This window comes from Danio aesculapii, chromosome 20, assembly GCF_903798145.1.
Source record: "Danio aesculapii chromosome 20, fDanAes4.1, whole genome shotgun sequence".
In the NCBI taxonomy this organism is placed as follows: domain Eukaryota; kingdom Metazoa; phylum Chordata; class Actinopteri; order Cypriniformes; family Danionidae; genus Danio; species Danio aesculapii.
In genome coordinates, this window is record NC_079454.1 from 21,028,033 (window position 1) to 21,051,627 (window position 23,595).

At 33.2% G+C, this 23,595-nt stretch overlaps 1 protein-coding gene across 1 annotated transcript in view; it reads right to left on the minus strand.

The window, feature by feature from the left end:
• Positions 1 to 23,595, minus strand: part of kcnh5a (potassium voltage-gated channel, subfamily H (eag-related), member 5a) — a 234,352-nt gene that overhangs the window by 65,236 nt on the left and 145,521 nt on the right. Inside the window, exons 9-10 of the mRNA XM_056481183.1 lie at positions 17,189 to 17,388; positions 7,154 to 7,406 (exon numbers count right to left, since the gene is read on the minus strand). Coding sequence (XP_056337158.1) covers positions 7,154 to 7,406; positions 17,189 to 17,388 — 453 coding nt within the window. The remainder of the gene's footprint in view (positions 1 to 7,153; positions 7,407 to 17,188; positions 17,389 to 23,595) is intronic.

Consider the following 23,595-nt stretch of genomic DNA (forward strand, 5'->3'; position numbering starts at 1 on the left):
TTAGTCAACTTTTTTGTCTTAAACTTCAGACTGTACTTCGACATTGTAAACTAATAACCACAAACTATAAATTTTACTTCAAACATGTAAATCAATAGCTACAAACTTTTTTTAGGTAAGACTTCTACAAAATAATACAACAAAATTAAATTATGACTTTAACAGTGAAAATTATGACTTGAAAAGTCTAAACCTTGGACCCGCCTATCACTAACGCTCACTTTAAAAAATTACACTACATAAAAGGTCCATTACCTCAAAATAGCAACGCCAACAATGCGCCTTAAATATGCCATTATTTCAACTATCAAAGTTTTGATTTCAATTTAGTAAGTCATAATTTCAACTTTTTTTGTCATAATTATGATTAAAGTATGCCATATTACTTTAGTCCTAGTTATGCTACCATGAACATTTTGAGTTCAAAAGTCATGATTTTGACTCAGTAAATGATAATTTCGACTTTTTATGTCATAATCATTTTTAAATTTTAATTTCCACTTTTTATGTCATAATTATGAGTCATAATTTAGACTTTTTGTGCATCATTTCCAGTGATTCATGATATTGTAAAGCTACCCGTCATTTAAGCAGTAAAGCACACAAACTTGTACCTTTGTCTTGTAGTTCACATGCTTTTTTCTTTAGATTAAAGTTTGTAATGTTGTGATTCACCTCAATGCTTTAGTTCATGACTTATACCACTTAAAAAAAGACTTTAATTCAGATCAAAAATCAATTCTGAATCCAATTCAGCACAGTTTTGCACTAAGCATTTTAGACCAACATAACAACATCTGTGAAATATAATAACTGAGATATAAAGCCCCGAGGTCTTCATTTTTTTATACTATAAACTTTACTTTGAATATTTAAAATAATAACTACAAACTTTTTTAAAATTAGACTTAGATTTTAGACACTTCAAAGATGAAAAATAATAACTACAAACTATAAACTTTACTTTGAACATGTAAAACAATAACTACAAACTTTTTTACTTTAGATTTTTACAAAATAATACAACACAATTCATAACAATTTAAAATGACACATTTCTGAAAAGGAATAGGAAAAAAAACATGCTTATAAGTAACAATCCATAACAATAAATAATAATCCATGTCAGCGCCAATGGTGTAGTGGTTAGCACATCGACACATGGCACTCCGGTGCCGTCGACCCAAGTTTAATTCTTGCCTTGAGGTCCTATGCCGATCCTACCCTTCTCTCTGATTCCCACGCTTTCCTGTCTATACTCACTACTGTCCTATCACTTAAAGGTGAAACCCGCCAAAAAATTATATATTAAAAAAAATCCATAACAATAATTATTAAAATTGCTTATTCTGTAATCCTGTCATCATAATACACTCTCCACACATGTACAACTAAATAAACTGTAAGAGCACCAATCAAATCAGGGTTTTTTCTATATACATTCTGAATTCCACATTTGAACAAAACAGATTTATTAAACAAAAAAATAGATTTATTAAAAAATATATTTTAGTCACAGAACATTTTTTAAAAATGGGAAAGATATACAATTAAAATCATGCAAAATATTGCTATTGCATGTTCTCCCCGTGTTGGTGTGGGTTTCCTCCGGGTGCTCCGGTTTCCACCACAAGTACAAAAACATGTGCAAAAGGTAAGCTAAAATTGTCCGTAGTGTATGTGTGTGAATGAGTGTGGATGTATGTTTCCCAGTGATGGGTTTCAGCTGGAAGAGCATCCGCTGCAGAAAACATATGCTGGATAAGTTGTTGGTTCATTCATCTGTGGCAACCCTAGGTTAATAAAGGGACTAAGCTGAAAAGAACATTAATGATTGAATGCATTTTTGAACCATTATTGTAAACTATATTGTTAGATTAGCTCCAAATTTGGCTTCAGTACTTACTAAACTAATGTACATGCACAAATATAATATTGTAAAGCATTCTATAGAAAATATTAATTTAAATGTAAGATTTGTGGGGGGTGTACTCATATGCTGAGCACTGTATATAGTCAATTATATTAACTATGTCAATTTAATATATATATATTATTTTTTTATTTTTTTTTTTTTACCAGAGGATGTAGCATTATATTGTTGTTTGCTCCATTGTGATATAATCATTTCTCAGCTTTTTGGCTACATGATTGTATTGAAAAATGGAGAAAAACAAAGTTAAAAGGCCCCCCATGCAGAAAACTGATACAGTACATGCCAATTTATGAATATATTTCTAATGATAGTTAATAGATGTGGACATACTTATACGCATTTGAAGTTCTAATAGTCTAATATTTTCTAGTCTAATTACAATAGTCTATATATGACCATGTACAGTGCTCAGCATAATTGAGTACACTCCATTTTGAAAATGAATTTTTTAATTTTTCTAATTTCTCAGTGAATTTAGGCAATGTATTTTGGTGCGTTTAAACAAAACAGATTTATTAAACAGATATATTTATTAAAATAGTAATTTAGTCACCAAACATATTTAGAAATCCAAAAAGAATACATTTAAATTAAGCAAAATATTGCAAAAAAATTACAACATACAAAATTTCAACTAAATTTTTTTCATTTTTTTGCTTCTCTTGATTTTTTCTCTTTTTTAAATTTGTATTTAATATTTTTCTGTGATATAAATTTGGCTGTACTAGTTTTTGTACCGTTATCGTAAGTTATTTTGTTAGATAGGCTCCAGATTTGGCTTCAGTACTGACTAATCTAATGTATATGCACAAATATAATATTGTATAGCTTCCCATTAAAAATCTGAATTTAAATTATAGATTTGTGAGGGGTGTACTTATATATGCTGAGCACTGTATGTACATGTATATAGTTGAAATTGTGCAATGGTTAAAATATGTGAACATACTGTATATGTACATTATTGTAGTTCTAATAGTTAATAATTAATATATATGGACATATATATATATATATATATATATATATATATATATATATATATATATATATATATATATATATATATATATATATATATATATATATATCAAATCTATCTATCTATCCATCCATCTATCTATCTATCTATCTATCTATCTATCTATCTATCTATCTATCTATCTATCTATCTATCTATCTATCTATCTATCTATCTATCTATCTATCTATCTATCTATCTATCTATCTATCTATCTATCTATCTATCTATCTATCTATCTATCTATCTATCTATCTATCTATCTATCTGTATTATATATAATTTTATTATTATATATTGTTATATTATGTGTAAATATATAATTACATATTTATACATTGTATATAGTTATATTGTAATAGTCAAATTTCAGAGATGCACAAGTCCAGGATTGTTGTTTCTTTGTCAAAGTCCAATAAGGCGCTTATGAGCCTGGACTGGTCATCTTTTACGAGAGTGGTCTGCATTTGTACTTAAAATATGCTTGTTTCTCTGACAACAAATCTGCTCATGGTCATAGCTGTCCCTGGCTGCACTGAGGCTGTGTGAACTATCAGTGCACATCCCTGTGAAACAAAAGACTTAACAATCAATGGAAGGAGAATCGCTCCCCATAGCTCCATTACAGCAGGATAAGGAGACGCGTGGACAGAGTAACAAATGCCACATATCGCACATGCAATAGACTCTGGCCTTTTATGTGACTTTAGAGAATGAGCGTTGAGCTCCTGGATGAAAAAAAATTGTGTGTGTGATATTGAGTCTGTTACTTTATAGTTTGCTATTTTCACGCATATATCATATGTTTTGGAATAAAGAAGATTTTTATTTTCTAAAGCTATGTAAAGACACATTTAATTGGGTGAGTGGAGGGTCATATGAATCTGCCAACATATGTCTTTGAAAACAGGTGATATGTTAAGGCGAAGGGGTCATAACAAAGCACTGGAGAGGACTTGGTGATCCAATGCAGAACCATCAGCGTATATACTGCCAGAAAAGCATGAAATATATACAATATATGTTGAAACTGTCATATATATTTGGAAAAAAACACATACTATATGGGAGAGAAGGGTCTAGTTTAGATGTTTGAAAACTTAAACACTAACCATAACTGTCAAATTTCAACTACAGTATGTAGTAAAACAGTTATGAATACATTAGTCTGTACATTAAAAGGGACAAAAAGAGGAAGCGGCTTTAAATTGAGGTCATAAAAGAATAGGAGCTGGTTGAACCAGGAACCAGCTGTGAAAACACAAAGGTGGGTAGAAGCAAGGATAAAGGGTACAGCAATTTTGAGGGACATCAGATTTGTCATGGGAGAGACTGCAGATGAGTTTGCTCTGGACTGTCTATTCTTCTGATATTCGTAACCTCCAGACTAAGTTTGATTAATTAATGAAACAGCTGGAAACCATAACTGGAGTTGCAGATCAAGCCCTCAGAAAAAACCTGCAGTATTACAAAAGTACAAAAATTGGCTAATTGTGAGCTTTCTTGGGTTTAATGAAAATGCTGGGATGTGTACTGAAAACGTACTATTTTGTATTTATTCAAGAATATTTAGTCTGCTAAAAAGAGAAGGCGACGTAGTGGCCCAGTAGGTAGTGCTGTCGCCTCACTGCAAGAAGGTCGCTGGTTCGAGCCTCGGCTGGGTCAGTTGGCGTTTCTGTGTGGAGTTTGCATGTTCTTCCTGCGTTCGCGTGGGTTTCCTCCGGGTGCTCCGGTTTCTCCCACAGTCCAAACACATGCAGTACAGGTGAATTGGGTAGGCTAAATTGTCCGTAGTGTATGAGTGTGAGTGTGAGTGAGTGTATGGATGTTTCCCAGAGATGGGTTGCGGCTGGAAGGGCATCCGCTGCATAAAACGTGCTGGATAAATTGTCAGTTCATTCCGCTGTGGCGACCCCGAATTAATAAAGGGACTAAGCCGAAAAGAAAATGAATGAATGAATGAATAAATAAAAAAAGGGAAATATTGTTACAGCTTTTATCGCTAGTGAAGACTTCTCAGGGTTGTTTGCTTTTGTTTCTTTACAGGCACTTATTTTGAAGTACTATGTTTAAACTAAATGATTGAAAGCTAAAAGTTATTTTCAGAGTTGCTGGCCAGGAAATGGTTTATTGAACACAGAGTGACCACAGTGGGGCATGTTGTCAGACTGTAAGAGGTAAGTTGGCACTTACTACTATACAACCAATTGGCAGGGGTGTAGTCAGCCAAAACCAAGACTATAAAATCAGTTTCAATAATTGCAGTAAAGTTAAAACAAAATGGAGGAATTAAAATCAAAATCACTGTATGAGTTAAAAGGTAAAAACTGCCTGCCTATCACTAACGTTCACTTTAAATCATAAAGATCCATTTCTGTTGCCTCAAAATAGCAACACCAACAATGCGCCTTAAATATGCCATTAAATCAAAGTTTTGATTTCAATTTACTAAGTCATAATTGTCAAATTTTTTATTTTTAATCGTTAACAGAAACATTTTGAGTTCAAAAGTCATGATTTTGACTTTTTATCTTATCATTTTTAAATTTAAAATATTTTTTGTGTCATAGTTATTGTTACAGCCCTATGTATGTGCCTGTATGTTTTGATAGTGTGTGCTCTCTCTCTCTGTCAAAATTTCAAGGATGGCCCATTCCAGTTTTCCATTCATCCGTAAAGACTTCAATCTTCATTACTCCCTGTGACGTCATCACCTTCACTGCCAATCAAGAAGCAAGGCCAATTTAAAGCGATGCGAACGGGGAAGCTCGTTCTCTTGCTTTTGTCTTGTTTGTCCTTCTGCTCTGTGTTTGTGTTCTGGCTTGTGTTGTGTATTTTTTGATGTGACTTTAGATTTAGAATTTTGTTCTCATTTCAGTTTTAGTACGCGGTTACAGTATTGTAAATACTTACTTCATGATCATTGATCATTGGTTTTTAAATTCGCCGGGGAATCGAGAAGTTTAGATGTCATGTGATATTAGGCATGGGACGATAACCGTTTTCAAGGTAATACCGCGGTTTGGAAAAGTCAAGGTTTTAAAACCACCAAATTTTTCTTAGGTATGAGTAAGATTTTTTATTTACTTTTTTGTTTTGTTTTTTATGACCACAGTTTCTTCAGCAGACAAAATATCCAAAGATGCCATTTTAAATTGTAAAGAAATCTGTGTTTTTGAAACAAATAAAGACAGCAGAAGTCACTGATTCATTTGAATTATTTAGTCTGACATGTTCCAAAATATTATAGCTTTTTCAAAAAATAGAATATATTGTTTTCAAAGAGAAAAAAAGTTGTAGTTTTTTATCCAGACATTTAAAAATAATATAATTTAGAGCAGTGAGCACAATACTGTGAAACCGTGATATTTTTGTCCAAGGTTATCATACCATCAGAATCTTATACATATGTGATATACACCTCGCAACATGCAGAAAACTCCACTATCTAAACACATCATTTTAGAACTGAACAACACTCAGGGTTATCTGTTGATATTTTTTTGTTAGAAGTGTAGTTTCGATATGGCGTGCTAATGCTGAAGATGTTTTGTTAATTTATTTTCTATTAGGTAGTTTAGAGGGTAATTTTCAACTAGTTTGGGGTTTTTGTTAAATTGCTTTCATTAATTTGCCACCGCTTGACATCCTCTTTTTCCCTTAATAACATACATTAACTGATTTATTTTCCTTTGTGAGATTTCTATGTGTACAAAATAATTTTGTTGTTTGACTTCTTTTCACTTTTGTAAATTAATTATTTTTTAATTATTATAATTATCTCTTATTTTTGCATTATTTGGTTGTCGTTTTGCTATTTTGCCACCAACTGACTACAAACTGTGTCACATCAAAATGTTACCTCTTTAACCCCTAGAGCTAAATTGTTTGATTAGAGTTGAAGCTAAACTATGCAGGAGACCGGCCTTCCAGGACCGAGTTTGCCCACCCCTGCTCTAAAGCATACAAACTTCTACCTTTGTCTCAAAGTCATGGCTTATAACACCTAAAAAGACTATAATTCAGATCAAAAATAAATTCAGGACAGTTTTACTATAGGCATTTCAGTCCAAAACAACAATGGACCAACATCTGTGAAATATAATAACTGAGACATAATCTTTTTGACAGCTAACCCCTGAGGTCTTCTTTTTCTTGTAAACTTTTTTTTCAGTCTAAAGAATGATTTAGCTCACCTAGAATGGCAATAACTTCATCATCCTGAATGACCTCCAGCGATCCAGACACAACGAAGCACAGGGTGTCCACACTCTCGCCGGCGTGGAAGATGAGATCTCCTGGAGCGCAGTGTGTGGTCTGAAACTCCACCGCCAAAGAGCGCAGGCAGCCGTCACTGGCCAGCCGGAAAGCAGGGTGCTCATTGAACACCTGCCGGTTGAGGTGCACACAGATGTCTGCGCGCATGTCTTTAGGACAGATGGACAGAACCTGATGAGTACAGCAAGAGAGAGAGTCTTAAAGAGCGTGTCCATGGTCTGATAAAACTGAGTTCATGTTCTGCATTCTGAGAAAATGCACACTCCTGCATTTAGTTCTGAAATTTAGAAGTTGAGTTCTGAACTGTTTTATTTTATGTATGAAAAAAATGCAGCTGATTAGAATGTTATCACTCGATTGAATGGGCATTATCAGTGGTTATCAGCCTTATAGATATGGGCCTTCTGCACCAACTTGTAGCTCAGAAGGCTGTTATCATCCATCCACATTGTTAATCAGCTATAGATCACATACAGCTGCGGCCGGAAGTTAACGAGAAATATGTATATTATTTATTAAATTTCCTATTAATTGTATTTTATTAACGTCTACCCCTACCCCAAACCTAAACCCAACCGTCACAGTAATGTAAAAAAAGATCTGGATCTGGAGTCTTCACTGTTAGTATAGCTAATTAACTATGTGGATGGATGATAACAGCCTTCTGACCCTACCAGTAGGTGCAGAAGGCCACTACTGGCAAAGACTATAGAATACACAAGACATATCACTCCTATAGTTTTGAATGGGGAAAAGTGTAACAGTCAATATGGCGAATGAAGCACTGCCTACTATTACAGGAGCCAATCATCGATCGCTATAAACTGATTTTTCTCCAGGGGAGAAGCCTGGACCAGACGTGTGTTTTTACAACAGTTTGGTGGTCAACAAACGCACTGGGATCTCAGCGATTATTTGCTTTACAAACATAAGAAATATATCCACATAAAGCTTGAAATCTGTGCTTTTAAAATGATCTAAGTGCACTTGAAAACAAAAGTTTTTTGGTTTTGTAATCTGTATGAACCAAACAGTCTGTCCTGTCAAGCGCACATCACATGACAGAAACTACTCAAACGCCCACAAACTTGTAAACAAAGAGTCGCTGTCATTTCTGCAGGATATTCGCTATCAAGACCAAGCTAAGAATTACTTCAGAAAACCAGCACGATCAGATGATCATTATCCAGAGGATGATAATGTGTAGAACAACCTTAAATGAGAATGGTGTCAATATCTAATTGCTTTTGGGTGCACATGCGCATTAGCTTGGACAACCTAAAAATATGCAGATTTTGTTTGATTCGGACGTTTAAAAATGAAACTTACAAGACAGTTGTTATTTAATTTCATTGGTGATTCCAAATATGTAATGTAACCGTAAGCTTGGAAAACAGTTTTGGAGAATTTGATGTTTCCCCATTCAAACAGAATGCCTGAGCATACTGCCCGAAAGGCGTTTCAAAGATGGCCGCCAAGTGAAAAGACTTGCCTTAAAGGGACTTTGCTACTGGCCCATATCTATCAGCTGATAGTGTACGGGCAATCGAGTGACAACCTTCGAAGTGAGTGCAGTATGACTACTTGTTTGTTTATTTGTTAATTAATTTAATCAAAGTAAAATAAAATGAAAAATTTGATTTGTCATAGAATTTATAAACTGCTTCTCTCTAAACATTCGAAATGTTTTTTTTACCTCACTTGTAAGTCACTTTGGATAAAAGCATTGGCTAAATGAGTAATTGTAAATGTGAGTAAAAATAAACAAAAACAATTCCATAAGAACAATTTACATACAAAAATATTAAGTGTTATGTGAGTAAAATATAAACTATTAAATTATAATATAATATAATATAATATAATATAATATAATATAATATAATATAATATAATATAATATAATATAATATAATATAATATAATATAATATAATAAAAAATTATATAATACAATATAATAAAATAATACATTTAATTAAATGATAAAATAATGTAAAATAAAATAAGCAAATTAAATGTTAAAATAAAAATAGAACAAATGAAATGAAAACATAAAAATGTAAAAAATGTTTAAAAATAATAATAATAATTGTCAAGAAAGTATCAACAAAATCTTAAAAGTGTAAATGTACAAGCATGTTAATTAAATAAATGATGTTAACGACCATTATAATGATGGCGACTGATTAGAGTCCTAAATAAAGTATTGCAGAGACTGATGTAATATCGTGGTGAAAGTCAGTTAAGTCTACAGCAGAGAATTGCATTGGTAACCAGCGAGTTTATTTTGCCATACTGCACTCCATTACTTAAGCTAGTGAGACAAAAGAAGGCAAAGAGAAACATGTTTGGTTGCTGTTGGTATTTGGAAATATTTCACTTGTGTATTGTCGATACAGAACTCAATTAACACTGAGCTCAAGGACTTGAGGTTAATCAAAAATAAATTAATTAATAAATCAATAATGCTTATACTGCCGTGATATTAGCAGACTACTATTAAGTATACTACCTTTGACACAAATGATTAACAATTAACATGCATGTAGAATAACAAAAAATAATTAATCAACACTAAGCGAGGATTCTTTTTAACTGTGTATTGATTCAAATTGGATCCAAATGCAGCCCATTAGCTAACTGACATGTCTCATTTAGTTGAGGACCTTAGTATTGATGTAATGAACAAGAGTTGTGTGACAGCTCAATAGGTGAACTTTAACAATAACTAAATCAGAAATCTTTACGTACATGCTTATTGTGACATCCCTTTTTGATTCCTACATCAGATTAAATGTACACATTGATTTTATATCAATAAATGTGACGTATCTACCTTGCTGCCGATTCTTGAGAAATATATAACCTGTCTGACCAGATAAGACTCTGGATAAATGTTTTGGTTATGTGAAAGATGCATATGCGCCAAGAGTACATCCACCTCTGGGGCGCTCAGATCATAATGTCATCCATCTGTTACCAAGATACAGGCAACTATTAAAGAAGAACAGCCCTGCCATTCAGCAGGTTCATATATGTTCAAAAGACTCAATTAAACAGCAATGAGGATGTTTTGAGTGCACGGAGTGGGACTTATTTTTTAATGACTATGATTGTATAATAACAATGAAGTTGAATGACACAATAACTGGTTATGTTAACTTACGTGTAAACTCTGTTGTTCAACCTGAGAGCGTTAGAATTTATCCAAATAACAAGCCATGGATAACTAAAGATTTAATATATTTTTTACATTTAAAAATTTTTTGCAGAATAATCAGCAGAAGGTAAAGGAGTTAAATAGAGCAGTTAAATATAAGATAAAAAGTGCACAGAATGAATATAAAGAAAAGGCAGAGCAGAAATTAAAAACAGGAGATGTAAGAGAGGCATGGAAGATATTATATATATTAATTTGTAGACAAAAGAAAAAAAAAGTTCAACAATATGAGGATCCTTACAGTCTCGTAAATGATCTTAACACATACTTCTCAAGATTTGATCATTTAAATGGGTCCAATGTTAATAATGTAGATATAGTAGTCTGGCCCAGATGGCCTTAAGGGGAAAGTTTTAAAAGGGTGTGCGGAACAATTGGGCATCAGACTGCATCAGACTGTTTCAAATATTTCTAGACAATGGTTTTGTACCATTAGCCTGTAAAAAATCAATAGTTATTCCAGTATCCAAAATACCTCGTGCAAAATTGTTAAATGATTTCCGTCCAATCACGCTCAAGTCTGTTCAAGCCCCTATTTTATTTTCTTAAGTTGAGAGGACAATGGATCCCCTGCAGTTTGCCTATAGGGCCAACCGGAGTACTGTGGATGCCTCTCTTACTCTCTTGAATAAAGTTCAACATCATCTAGATAGGCCAAATACATATGTTAGAATACTTTTTATGGATTTTTCATCTGCTTTTAATACTGTTCAATCTAACCTCCTTTTAGCACGTCTTCATAATTTAGGAGTAAGTAGTTGGCTGATCATATGGATCAGAGAATTAAAAAATAAAACAACTACAACGTGTCTGTGTTGATCATGTTATGTCTGATGCTCTGTTTTAAATATAGAGGTACCCTACAGGGATGTGTGTTATCCCCTATTTTATTTTCTATATATATTAATTAAGTGCAGTGCAATTATGATGATAATTTCACTCTTATAAAATACGCTGATGATCTGGCATCGGTTTCCTGTCAGGAAGAAATAAATAGCTGCTTGTATTTTAAATATATTAATAGTATTACAGATTGGTTTGGCAAAAGTTCATTACATCTTAATATTGGAAAAACAAACGAGCTATGTCTGGGAAGTCAAACAAGAGCATTAGATACTACATTTTATAAACCAGTCATCATAAATGGACAAATAGTAGAGAAGGTCTAAAAATTTGAAGTATTTAGACACAATTGTTGACAATAAACTGAATTTTGATATGATTTTTAATTTTGAATGTACAGGCTGTTTATAAAAAGGCAAGTCAGCGTCTCAGTCTCCTCCGCAAGTTGAGAAGTTTTAATGTTAGTACACAGACTTTAAACATGGCATATAGATCATTGATAGAGAGTGTTCTTACATTTAATATTGTTTAATGGTTAACACAACACTTAAACAGAAGAAGAAATTATCGCAAATTATCAATCAGGCAAATAAGATAACTGGTCACAAACAACATTCACTGCAGATTCTATTTGACTCATTTATGGAAAGAACAGCAGTCGTGATTTTTAAAGATAATACACATCCCCTTCACTCAGCATTTGAAGTGTTCCCATCAGGACGCAGGTTTAGAATTCTCAAAGCCTGAAGAAATGCTTATGAAAAGCCATTTATCCCAATTGCAGTTGTTGTCTTAAATTAGATCACTGTTTGATGTGAATGGGGTGGTTGTCAAGAATGATGTGCAGTAATATGTATGGGGCTAATTTGGGTTTTATATTTTAACTTGTTGTCTTGATGAGTGTTGTTATTGTGTGATTGTTGTATGTATGCAATAGTTGTCTTAAATCCAGTGTTAAAGACAAATTTCCTTTCTGTGCCAAGTAGAACGGACAATGAAGTTTAAACTAAACTATGCAAAGAAACACATTAAAATTCACATTAAATTCAAGTATCTGTTTTAATACTTAAAACTATGGATGAAATTATGTATCAGCACTACTCCTTTAGTCATTAAATGATATTTTGGTGGTTGTCTATTCTAAAAATCAGAGGAAAATTGTATTGCACTGAATTGCATTGTATTTTTATTTTATTTATTTATTTTTATTTATTTTCATTTATTTTATTTAATTTTATTTTATTTTTATTTTTTTATTTTTTTTATTAAAAATAAATTAATTTATTTAATGTGTTTACTTTAAATCATATTATTAGCCATGGATTAATGCGAAAGTCTGAAAGAATCTGATGAAACCAAGTTTATTTGTTAAAAAAACTTTAATATTTAATATATAAATTATTGACTGAATAAATGAGTTAACAAAGAATTTTATGCGAGTGAGAAAAAAATAAATTTATTAAGTGTGTCAGAGTAAAATATTAATTATAAAATAAAAATAAAAACTAAATAATTATATATAATGTCTATTATTTTATTATCAATATAATATTATTATTAATATTATATTAATTATTATATAATACTCTAAAATTAAATGATAAAATAAAATAATATAATAAAAGTAAAAAGAAAAGAAAAACTTTAAAATGTAATTAGTTTCTTTAAATAATTGATTAATTTAATTGGTTTATTTTAATTTATATTATTTATATTCTTTTAATTTACAATGAATTTAATTAAAGAGCCCCTATTATGGGTTTTTGAAAATGACCTTCCATGCAGTGTCTAACACAGCTCAAATTGAAGTGAAGGCTTAAATCTGAAAGTGCACCATGTTTAAAACTATAGATTCATTGATAAAAGAGTTGACTCATAGTGGTTTAAATGAATAGCCACGGTAATGAGTCTTTAGCCGTGCCGGCGTGACATCGATACGAAACTCAAACCACACCCATTTGGTGCGCGTGCAGACCTCGCCCACAAACACTATAGAAAGAAAAAGAAGACAACAAACACTGTAGCAGATCCTGGTTGAATCATGTTGCGAAGACACTATGCTCTGAAGTGTAAAAACTACACTGTTCCTATTTACTGTGACCTTTTATGTGAAGCTGCTTTGACACAATCTACATTGTATAAGCGCGATACAAATAAAGGTGAATTGAATTGAATTGAATTGAATTGAAAAGATCAGGCTGTAAAGAGTCAGTGTTTTTTGGCAAAAATACCTTAGCATTAAAGCCCCAGCCTTGTGCTGTGTTGCAGTCATTTTTCTAACGAGTGCTTCAGCAATCTACACGCTTACAATGGGGGATTCGTCAGCTGTTTGTTAAAGGAATGATCAGAAAAAACTATTGATTTATGGGACTTTGTCAGAGCTTGACAGGAACTTTACAGTACACAGTTCAGGATCAGTCTCTATTTCACAAGTGTAAGTAACTTAAGTTTGCTTAAAAATATTTGCCTTCTTGTTTTCTCTAGTTTGCAAATTATGGATTTATTTGTGTTTTGTTACTTGTAACTTGTCTGGTTAATTCTTTACATTCTCACATCATGTCTTAAACCAGGTTGAAAATGCTGCTTTGTTTCAGGATTTAAATGCGTTCGTGAGCTTGCGATCTACTGCCGTTTGTCATTGCTATGGCCACCGTCAGCTGTTCCTACACGCGTGCAGTGGTCAAGTATTAAAATAGTTCAGCTTTTGCCACTCTGTGTGGATTAATATTAAATGTGTGTCACTGTTTTTACTTATAGTTAAAAATATAGTATGCTGGTGTTAAACTGTATTGCTTTTATGCACTCCTGCATTGGGCTCCCACATACACTCTGCACTCTAACTACTTGTTGATAAGCCATGCTGGGCATTTCTCTCTGTCTCACGCTGAACACTGTCGACCAATCACAACAGACTGGGTCATCGGACCAATCAGCGCAGATTAGCATCACGCTAAGGAGGGGTTGGGAACTAATGAATCGCTGAACGAATCATATGGGGGTCGTTGGGATAATCAGGAAAAAATAAATGCATAATATAAGACAATAAAAGCGTTTTTTGACCTTGTATGCACATCAGCCTGTTGTTGGAGACCCCCCCCAAAAAAACAAAATATGACCCTTTTGTAATGCATAATAGGAGCTCTTTAAGAATTTTAACTTGCTTGCTTGTTTGTTTGATTGCTGATTCTTGAAAAAAACACCCTCTACTGTACATTTCAATGTGTACAATATATACATCCAGTACCTCATGCCCATGGTATGTGCTGGACCTCCACAAGCTAATGTAGCACATATCTATGCAAATCTATGTGGTGCACCGAAAAGATCTAATTAAACCCCTGCAGAAATCAGTTCTAGTTTGTGCGTCGATCACCCATACAGGATCTGTCTGATCAGGCCTATTATACAGTATGTGCATCAGCAAATGCAGAGGATTTTTCACCCCACACTGCATGAAAATCAAGAGAATCCTTTATAAGTCTAAATTTGAGCCAGAGGTTGAATAGATCTATATTCCCTGAGGGTTGATGTCTCCTGGGATAGAATGCAATTTCCCATTCCTCTTCTAGAAAGATATAAAAAGGGGTCTTGATAGAGAGACACTTACACCAAAAGATGGGCCTCTTTTCTCCACCTCCCCTGTTTAAAATTTGACGTTTCTGACAAAATGAAATCATATCAGCCAGAAGGGAAATTATTTCTCTTTACCATCGCATTTAGTATTGCGCTGCACTGCAAAAAAAAATGTTCTTACTTACATTTGTTTGGTTTCGAGTCCAAATATCTAAAAATTCTTAAATCAAGAAGCACTTTCAATACAAGCAAAACATATTGTCTTGTTTTCAGAAATAATATGCCAATATTAAGTGATTTTTTCCTTAAAACAAGCTAAATATTCTGCCAATGGTGTAAACAAAATAGTCTTGTTTTTCCTTTGGACATAAGATTATTTTGCTTACCCCATAGGCTGATTATTTAGCTTGTTTTAAGGAAAAACTCATTTAATATTGGCATATTATTTCTGAAAACAAGGCAATATGTTTTGCTTGTTTAGAAAATGCTTCTTGATATAGGAATTTTTAGATATTTGGACTAGAAACAAGACAAAAAAAATCTAAATAAGAAAATATTTTTTTTTGCAGTGTGCCTTTTTGCAAATCTCTTTATTTAGTGTGTGTGAACTATTAAAAGCAATGTCAAAGTAATAAAAACATGACTTAATAATGGCCCTACAGTATGTGGGGATTAATTAACTGAATGTATTGCTATATAATAATTACATATGTTATTTATCAGAGAAATGTCATTTTAGGGTCATTATTGCCTTGCAAAGCATTATATAGACATGTAATGGAAATATGTTATTTGATTCAACATATAATTTCTTAAACATAACTGTTTAGGCTACAATGGCCAAGTTGCATGTGAATTGGCTTTTAGATATTCATTTACACATCATCTAAAACAGCTCCAAACTGTTTGTTTGCCAACACTCATCAAAATGTATGTACTGCGAGTTAATTTACATTTACTTTTTCTTATTTAGAGGATGTTTTGTCTAAAATGACCTACAAATCAGGATAAAAGAAGCACTTCAATTCACCAGAGATTAGCAACACAGAAATGCTGGGTTACTTAAACCAAAATTGGGTAAAATATAGACTAACCCAAACATTGGGTTAAATTTGGTTGTATTAATTTCCTTTTAAAAATTAACCCAGGAATTGGGTTTTTCCTTATTACATCCAGAACTGTTTTAAAATAACCCAGCATTTTTTTGAGTGAATATATGCTATGACAAGTGTAAATGAACATACATACACACACATATGCGCACACAGAGGGAAAAAAGGTGTCTACAGGTGGTGTCTATGGATTTTAAAAACATGAAGGCAGAGAACTCCCCTTAATGGCCTGGAGTCAGATTTTTACATACACAGTACAATGCCCTTCATAATGAAATCACATTCTTAGTCCTTCTTATTATTTTTATACTGTGAACAGTTGGTACTAAAAACAAAAATAATATATATATATATATATATATATATATATATATATATATATATATATATATATATATATATATATATATATATATATATATATATATATATATATATATATATATATATATTATTCTAATTGTTTTGACATTTTAACCACACCTACACCAAATAGATCAGGTAAATCCACAGAAACTGTGAATTTTCTATTAAAGAAAATAATAAAAGTGGTCTTAATTGTTTTTTATAACTGTGTGTACTAAGGTTGCAAAAAAATACCAACTTTGGTACCAATCGGTATTTAACAAACGTCCATTTTCAACATTTGAGTGCTGTTGAGAGCATTCACAGCTTGATTGTTGTTCACATGCTCAACTGATTTAGTGTTTCAATGCCATGGCAATCAGTCAATCCATCAGCGGATCACTCATATCTCAGCTCATAGACAGATCAGCTGATTGACACAGCTTTAAAATGCTCCAGTGTTCATATATATGTGTTTGCACATGGTGAACAGCAGAAAAGAGCAGTAAACTGATGACCTTCATGGTGAATTACATAATATCTGCTTATCATATAAACAAAATGGCCAATCAAATGTTAGCAGGACATGGACTTTTTTTTTTAATGTATTTATTTTTAATCTATTTTCTTCTTAAACACCGCATCAATAGATTATTTTAGATATATTTATGATTTTTGTAATATACCTGTGTTGACAAAACACTTTCAAGTTGTACAACGTTTCCTAACACTGCTGAAGCGATTTGGAACATGTGCTTACCTGTTACTTCAACAACATCGTAGTATACTCTACATTTTGCTTGCTACTGTTTATGAGTTAAGTACACCAATGAAAAGAAGAGTTGGAGGTTTACACACCTTCTCTGTGTCTATGCCTTTAGTCATGGCCCACGTGGACACGATGTAGTCCATAACCCTCTCGCTTAGTCCTTTAGGCACCTGATAGAGCTTCAGAAAGTCTCTCACGTTGTTCAGCATCTCATGGTAGCGGTTGGTGTTGGTGTACATCTGCTGAAAGATGGTGGTCACGTTTCCAAAGATGGTGGCGTACAGAAGTGCTGCAAATCAACAGGAAAGGGAGAATGAACTCTAGTGCACCACTGAAAGCTGCTATTTATAAAAAATCAAAGGCTAGACGGAGGTGAGAGTGTCTAGAAGTATTTGAAGAGAAATGATGGTGAATCGGTGGCTGAGGAGAGTTTCTCATTGATGCTAGTAGAGGAAACAGACGACGGGAGAATTCAGGACTTTCTCAGTGGATTACATTCCAATTCTAGAGCATATTTATTAGATTAAACACTTATTTTATTCAGACTAAACACTTATTCAGACTAAACACTTATTCTGACTAAACACTTATTTAATTCTTACTAAACACTTATTTTTTTCAGTAACTGTATCCATGCACGTTCACCTCACAGCAAGAAGGTCGCTGGTTCGAGCCTCGGCTGAGTCAGTTGGCATTTCTGTGTGAAGTTTGCATGTTCTCCCCATGTGCTCTGGTTTCCCCCAAAGACATGCGGTGCAGGTGAATTGTAGGCTAAATTGTCCGCAGTGTATGAGTGTGAATGAGTGTGTATGGATGTTTCCCAGTGATGGGTTGCAGCTATCATGATTATAAGCATTATAACAACAATAAAAAGAACAATAATAATAACAACAATAAGTGTAGTTGTAATTGTTATTGATTTGATGCACCCAGAGGAAACCCACGCGAACACGAGGAGAACATGCAAACTTCCACACAGAAATGCCAACTGACCCAGCTAGGGCTCGAACCAGCAACCTTCTTGCTGTGAGACGATCATGCTACCTACTGCGCCACCGTAACGGCCCGATTTGATGCATTATTGTTATTATTATTTTAAAAGTATTATTATTATTTATTTATTTATTTATTGTTATTATTATCATTATAAAAAGATTTAATGTGTTAAAATGTATTATTATTATTATTATCATTAATAATAATAATAATAATAATAATAATAATAATAATAATAATAATAATAATAGGCGACGCAGTGGCGCAGTAGGTAGTGCTGTCACCTCATAGCAAGAAGGTTGCTGGTTCGAGCGTCGGCTGGGTCAGTTGGTGTTTCTGTGTGGAGTTTGCATGTTCTCCCTGCGTTTGTGTGGCGCTCCGGTTTCCCCCACAGTCCAAAGACATGCGGTACAGGTGAATTAGGTAGGCTAAATTATCCGTAGTGTATGAATGTGAATGAATGAGTGTGTTTGTGGATGTTTCCCAGAGATGTGTTGTGGCTGGTAGAACATCTGCTGCGTAAAAACGTGCTGGATAAGTTGGCGGTTCATTCCGCTGTGGTGACCGCAGATTAATAAAGGGACTAAGCCGAAAAGAAAATGAATGAATGATGATAATAATAATAATAATTGATATTCTTCTTCTTCTTATTATTATTATTATTATTATTATTAATAAATGATTTCATGTGTAAAAATGTATTATTATTGTAATTATTATTATTATTATCTTCGTTATTATTATAAACCACTTTTCATAAACATTGTGCTTCTTTTACCAACTTCTACTAATTTATTGCAGTGCTTGTACAATCTGAGACCCACTTTATATGGGATATCGCCAGTGGAAATTGCTGATTTTAAAGAAAACAGAATTTAAATGTGACTATTTTGTAACGGCATACAATTCACTGAAAACGCTTGACCCAGGTTACTGACAATTTAAAAGTCCGCATACTTCCGCATATACCCTATACAATTTTTTTAAAGTACAATATAATCAACTTTATGATCAACTAATACAATCTGCCAAAGGTCAGAAAACACTGCCATAGAAATTTCCTCTAAACAACAACCAGTGATGTGTCTTTTTACTCTGCTAAAATATATTTGCCAACAGACAATGCCAATATCCCCCTAATCCTATCCCAACTTACACCCGAGCGTCTCCACGGCAACGCAGACCGAAATAGTTGCTGAAATCTATTGTTATTTTGTTAGCAGTGTGTTCTCAGAGGCGGACAGGAAAATGGCTCAAACAGAGAGAGGATGAAGAGGTGAGACTTCTGCAGAAAGCACTGTGTAAAATTAAAATCATACATTTTTGGGGTGTTATTATCAATATATTCATTTTAAGGTTTTCTAAAAGCTAATGTGCTAAATTTTACAGGATAGAAGCATTTAACTCTCCACCAATAAGAGTTTATTCAATTTTATGACTTCACAGAGCACTTCAGCATCAGATCTTCTGACCAAGATCTTCTCGTCCACTGACACCAGAGTCCTATTCACATATTGGAGAGTTTTTATACACATGGTTCAACTACAGCAAACATACACTGGCATATATAATAATAACCTCTAGCTGACACAGTGTTGATCTGAACTCCTTCCAATGTTAGAAGGAACCAAAAAAAGCTGACACTCACCTATCTACAGCAAGCCCAGAGGGGAATATTCAATGCACAGTCAGCATACAGGCAACTAGAGCATTCAAAATTAAGTCTCTTACATACAATTGTATTATATTCTATATGATGAATGGCTCAATTCAAACAATTTAGACAGTGTAAAAATTAGTCTGGTTTTACAGTAATGTCATGCAATCAATCTGCCAAACAGCACATACACAATCTGCTCTGGTCCACTTGGATTAATAAAGTCTGCTCTAGGCTGGTTAGATTACTCAGAATGCTGTATTTTGGTTAGACAGACCCAGGATTGCTATTATATTGCTGTCACGAATGTGATGGGTTCAATCGCTTGCACTCAATAGAGTGCATTTACCAAACAAGATGTTACTCATGGCTGAACTGCTAAAGTATGATGCATCTTTCGGGAAATAAATGAGGTAGTGACAAGTGTTTCCCAAACTCTGTCAGAAATCCATCTTTTTAAGTACGTTGTTGAAATGTAACTTCTGTAATGACACTAATTTCTGTAATGACCCTGATTATAATTTCTATAGTTAAAAATCAGCAACAGATGCTTTTTTATATAGTATTATTACTGTTACACATTGGTCTATCTTCCTCTTTGGTCTATCTTTTTTCTACTTAATCGAAAAAAAGACATTTCTTTTACAAATATTATAGAGAATATTCCATTTTTTCTATTTTTTTCTATTATAGTAAAAAAAAACATTAAACCACTCACAATAGCATGTACTGTATCCTAATCCCATATATAAATCAAATGTATGGATGTACAATCATCTTTTGTTGTTGTTGTTGTTGTTGTTGTTGTTGTTGTTGTTGTTGTTGTTGTTGTTGTTGTTGTTGTCTATAAAATTACATTTGGTTAGAGATCAGATTTTGCAAATGTGTAAAATACTTTTACTATTTTTGATATTATACTTAATACACCGAAGAAACGTTGTATATACAGTGTGTACAGCACAGATACTTTTTAAAATATAAACTGTAACCATTACTGTTTGGTGGAACTGTAACAGATTTTCGCATGTACAGTTGAAGTCAGAATTATTAGCCCCCCTTTTTAATTTTTTTTTTTCTTTATTTAAATATTTCCCAAATTATGTTTAACAGAGCAAGGACATCACAGTGTTTCTGATGATATTTTTCCTCTGGTTTTTTTTTATCCATTTTAAATTTTACTATTTTTGATAGTCTACAGAACAAACCATTGTTATACAATAACTTGCCTAATTAACTTAATTAACCTAGTTAAGCCTTTAAATGTCACTTTAAGCTGTATAGAAATGTCTTGATAAATATCTAGTAAAATATTATTTACTGTCATCATGGCAAAGAGAAAATAAATCAGCTATTAGAAAAGTTATTAGGTAGTTATTAGAGTTATTAAAACTATTGTGTTTAGAAATGTGATGAAAAAAATCTTCTCTCCATTTAACAAAAATGGGGGAAAAAATAAACAGGGGGGCTAATAATTCAGCGGGGCTAATAATTCTGACTTCAACTGTAAATCATATGAGTCACCTTTCTTCAAGAGCCTCAGCTGTGATCCAAAGGGCTTAGTGTCAGTTGTCAGTCTGAAGACGGTTAAAGTGTACTAAAGTAACTTTGGGAGTAAATTACATAAAATGTGAGAAAACTTTAAGCTTTCAAAATCATTTAAAGTGAATGGCAAAGTTTTGGAAAGTAATAGGACATAGAGGTAAGGGGTATAACTCAGAATTTCAACCCAGGCTCATTCTGAAAACATACCCCCTATATACATTTCTGGAAAGTGTCAAATACATCCCAGGAGCTACATTTTTTTGCAGTTTTTGTTTTCGTGAATCCACCAGGGGTCGCAGTGTGCGCTTTTTGAGATCTCAAATTTCTCTCACGAGTGCCATTCGCAGCTGCTCTTCTCTCACATAAATCCACCAAAGGCCGCTGTTGACTGACTGACTGAATGTCTGTCTGACTGACTGACTGACCAACCCTCCTTCTTCCCTAAACCCAACCAATAGTGTATTCAAAAGCACCGATTGACCCAACCGACAAGCAATCCAGAAAAAGAAAAACCCCTCGCCTGATTTTTACCATGTTTTTTAGATTTTACCACATTCTCACCCTGTTATTTACTTGTTTATTTTATTCTTTTAGCTTTTGTTTTTGTCTTAACCACTTTCTGGAACCGTTCTTCACCAGACGCGAACCGATGATGTACATGGTGAGCTAACTGAACAAACTGATAACAGGGGAAAGCCGTCCATACAGAGGTAAGCAGTCAACTGGTAAGCGTGAAAAAGAACAGCGTCATACCACCCCCTACCATTAATTTTAAATATGAAATGCAGCCATACGTACTTCTGACTACGTAATTTGTGATCCCCAGAAGTGTATATAGGGCTAGTTTTCAGAATGAGCCTATCTTGACAAATTGAACACAACCAGGAGCTATGCTTCTAACTACAGCTCAAGAGGTGTAGTTTCAATACAAGATTGCAATGCTGTTTGTGATTATTTATTGGAACTATGGATTGAAGAAACTTGCAATCTTAATTGTCTAAAGATAATTATGCAAAACACACCCCTGGACTGGCAAAGCTATGTTATAAACAACTCTATTAGCCACCAGAGATTACTTGGTATGCTCTGTACTGTGTTCCAAATTACGTCACACAGCAAATAAAGCTCCACATTCCAAGGCTCTTCAGGAGACCAGTAAAATCTCACCAGTGATTGACAAGATCCCAGCTATCGAGAGAACAGCGCAGGGGCCGTGCACCAATCATCCTGGCATTCAGCCTCTTTTGACACGGATGCCAGAGACCAGCGGGAGCTTGATCAACATGAGCGCTCTATGCAAACCAAAGCATTAATTAACTGGCCATGTGAGTGAATGCAGGCTGAGTGATGATAATAGCGATGCAGCTATTCATTTCTAGATCTGCAAGATAGCAGTGACGGAGATCAATTCCGGGCCAGTGATTCATTCACGTGTCAGCGGTCTGCCTGTTTTTACTAGTCTAATCAATATGAACGAGTGCAATAAAAAGTCATCAACGGAGACATATTTTACACTTGTCTGCTAGTCTAGAAATGTAGATGTGCCAAAGATGAATACATGCCAACCTACGCAATTACACACACCTGAATGATGGAACCAACAGGGCAAAGACGGTGTCATTTACACATAGCAGCTGCAGCGCAGATGAAATCTTACACAATGCATATTAGACATGTGCTTGATGGGTAATTAAGCAGAGATTAGTGAGATCTTACAGTTAATTGTCATTGTTTTTCAGAGGCTGAGTTCATTGTTAGTATAAAGATCATGCAATTACACAATCAACTGGAAGATGCCTCACATAGACAGCATAAAAAGAAAGAAAAGAATATGGAAACAATAAGTGTTAACTGTTTAACAATTATGGGTCTTTTTAAAAAAATAAAAAATACGTATCCAGAAAGTGTTTCATTATCAATTCATCAAAATGTTGAACACTTTTATCAATTCAGAAAAGAATATGAAAAAACTCATTTTAATGAATGATAAAACTACATAATTAAATTAAATTAAATTAAATTAAATTAAATTAAATTAAATTAAATTAAATTAAATTAAATTAAATTAAATTAAATTAAATTAAATTAAATTAAAACAAAGTTTGTTTATATTATTATTATTACTAGTATTATTAATATAAATATTATTCATGTATTAATTGATTATAAATAATTACGATTCATCAATTAATTGATAAAAATCAATTATAACAACAAAAACCTGATAATTAAAATACATATTAATAATTATCAGAACTGCTTATATTGCTGCTGTTTTACTATAATATTATAACGTCCTGG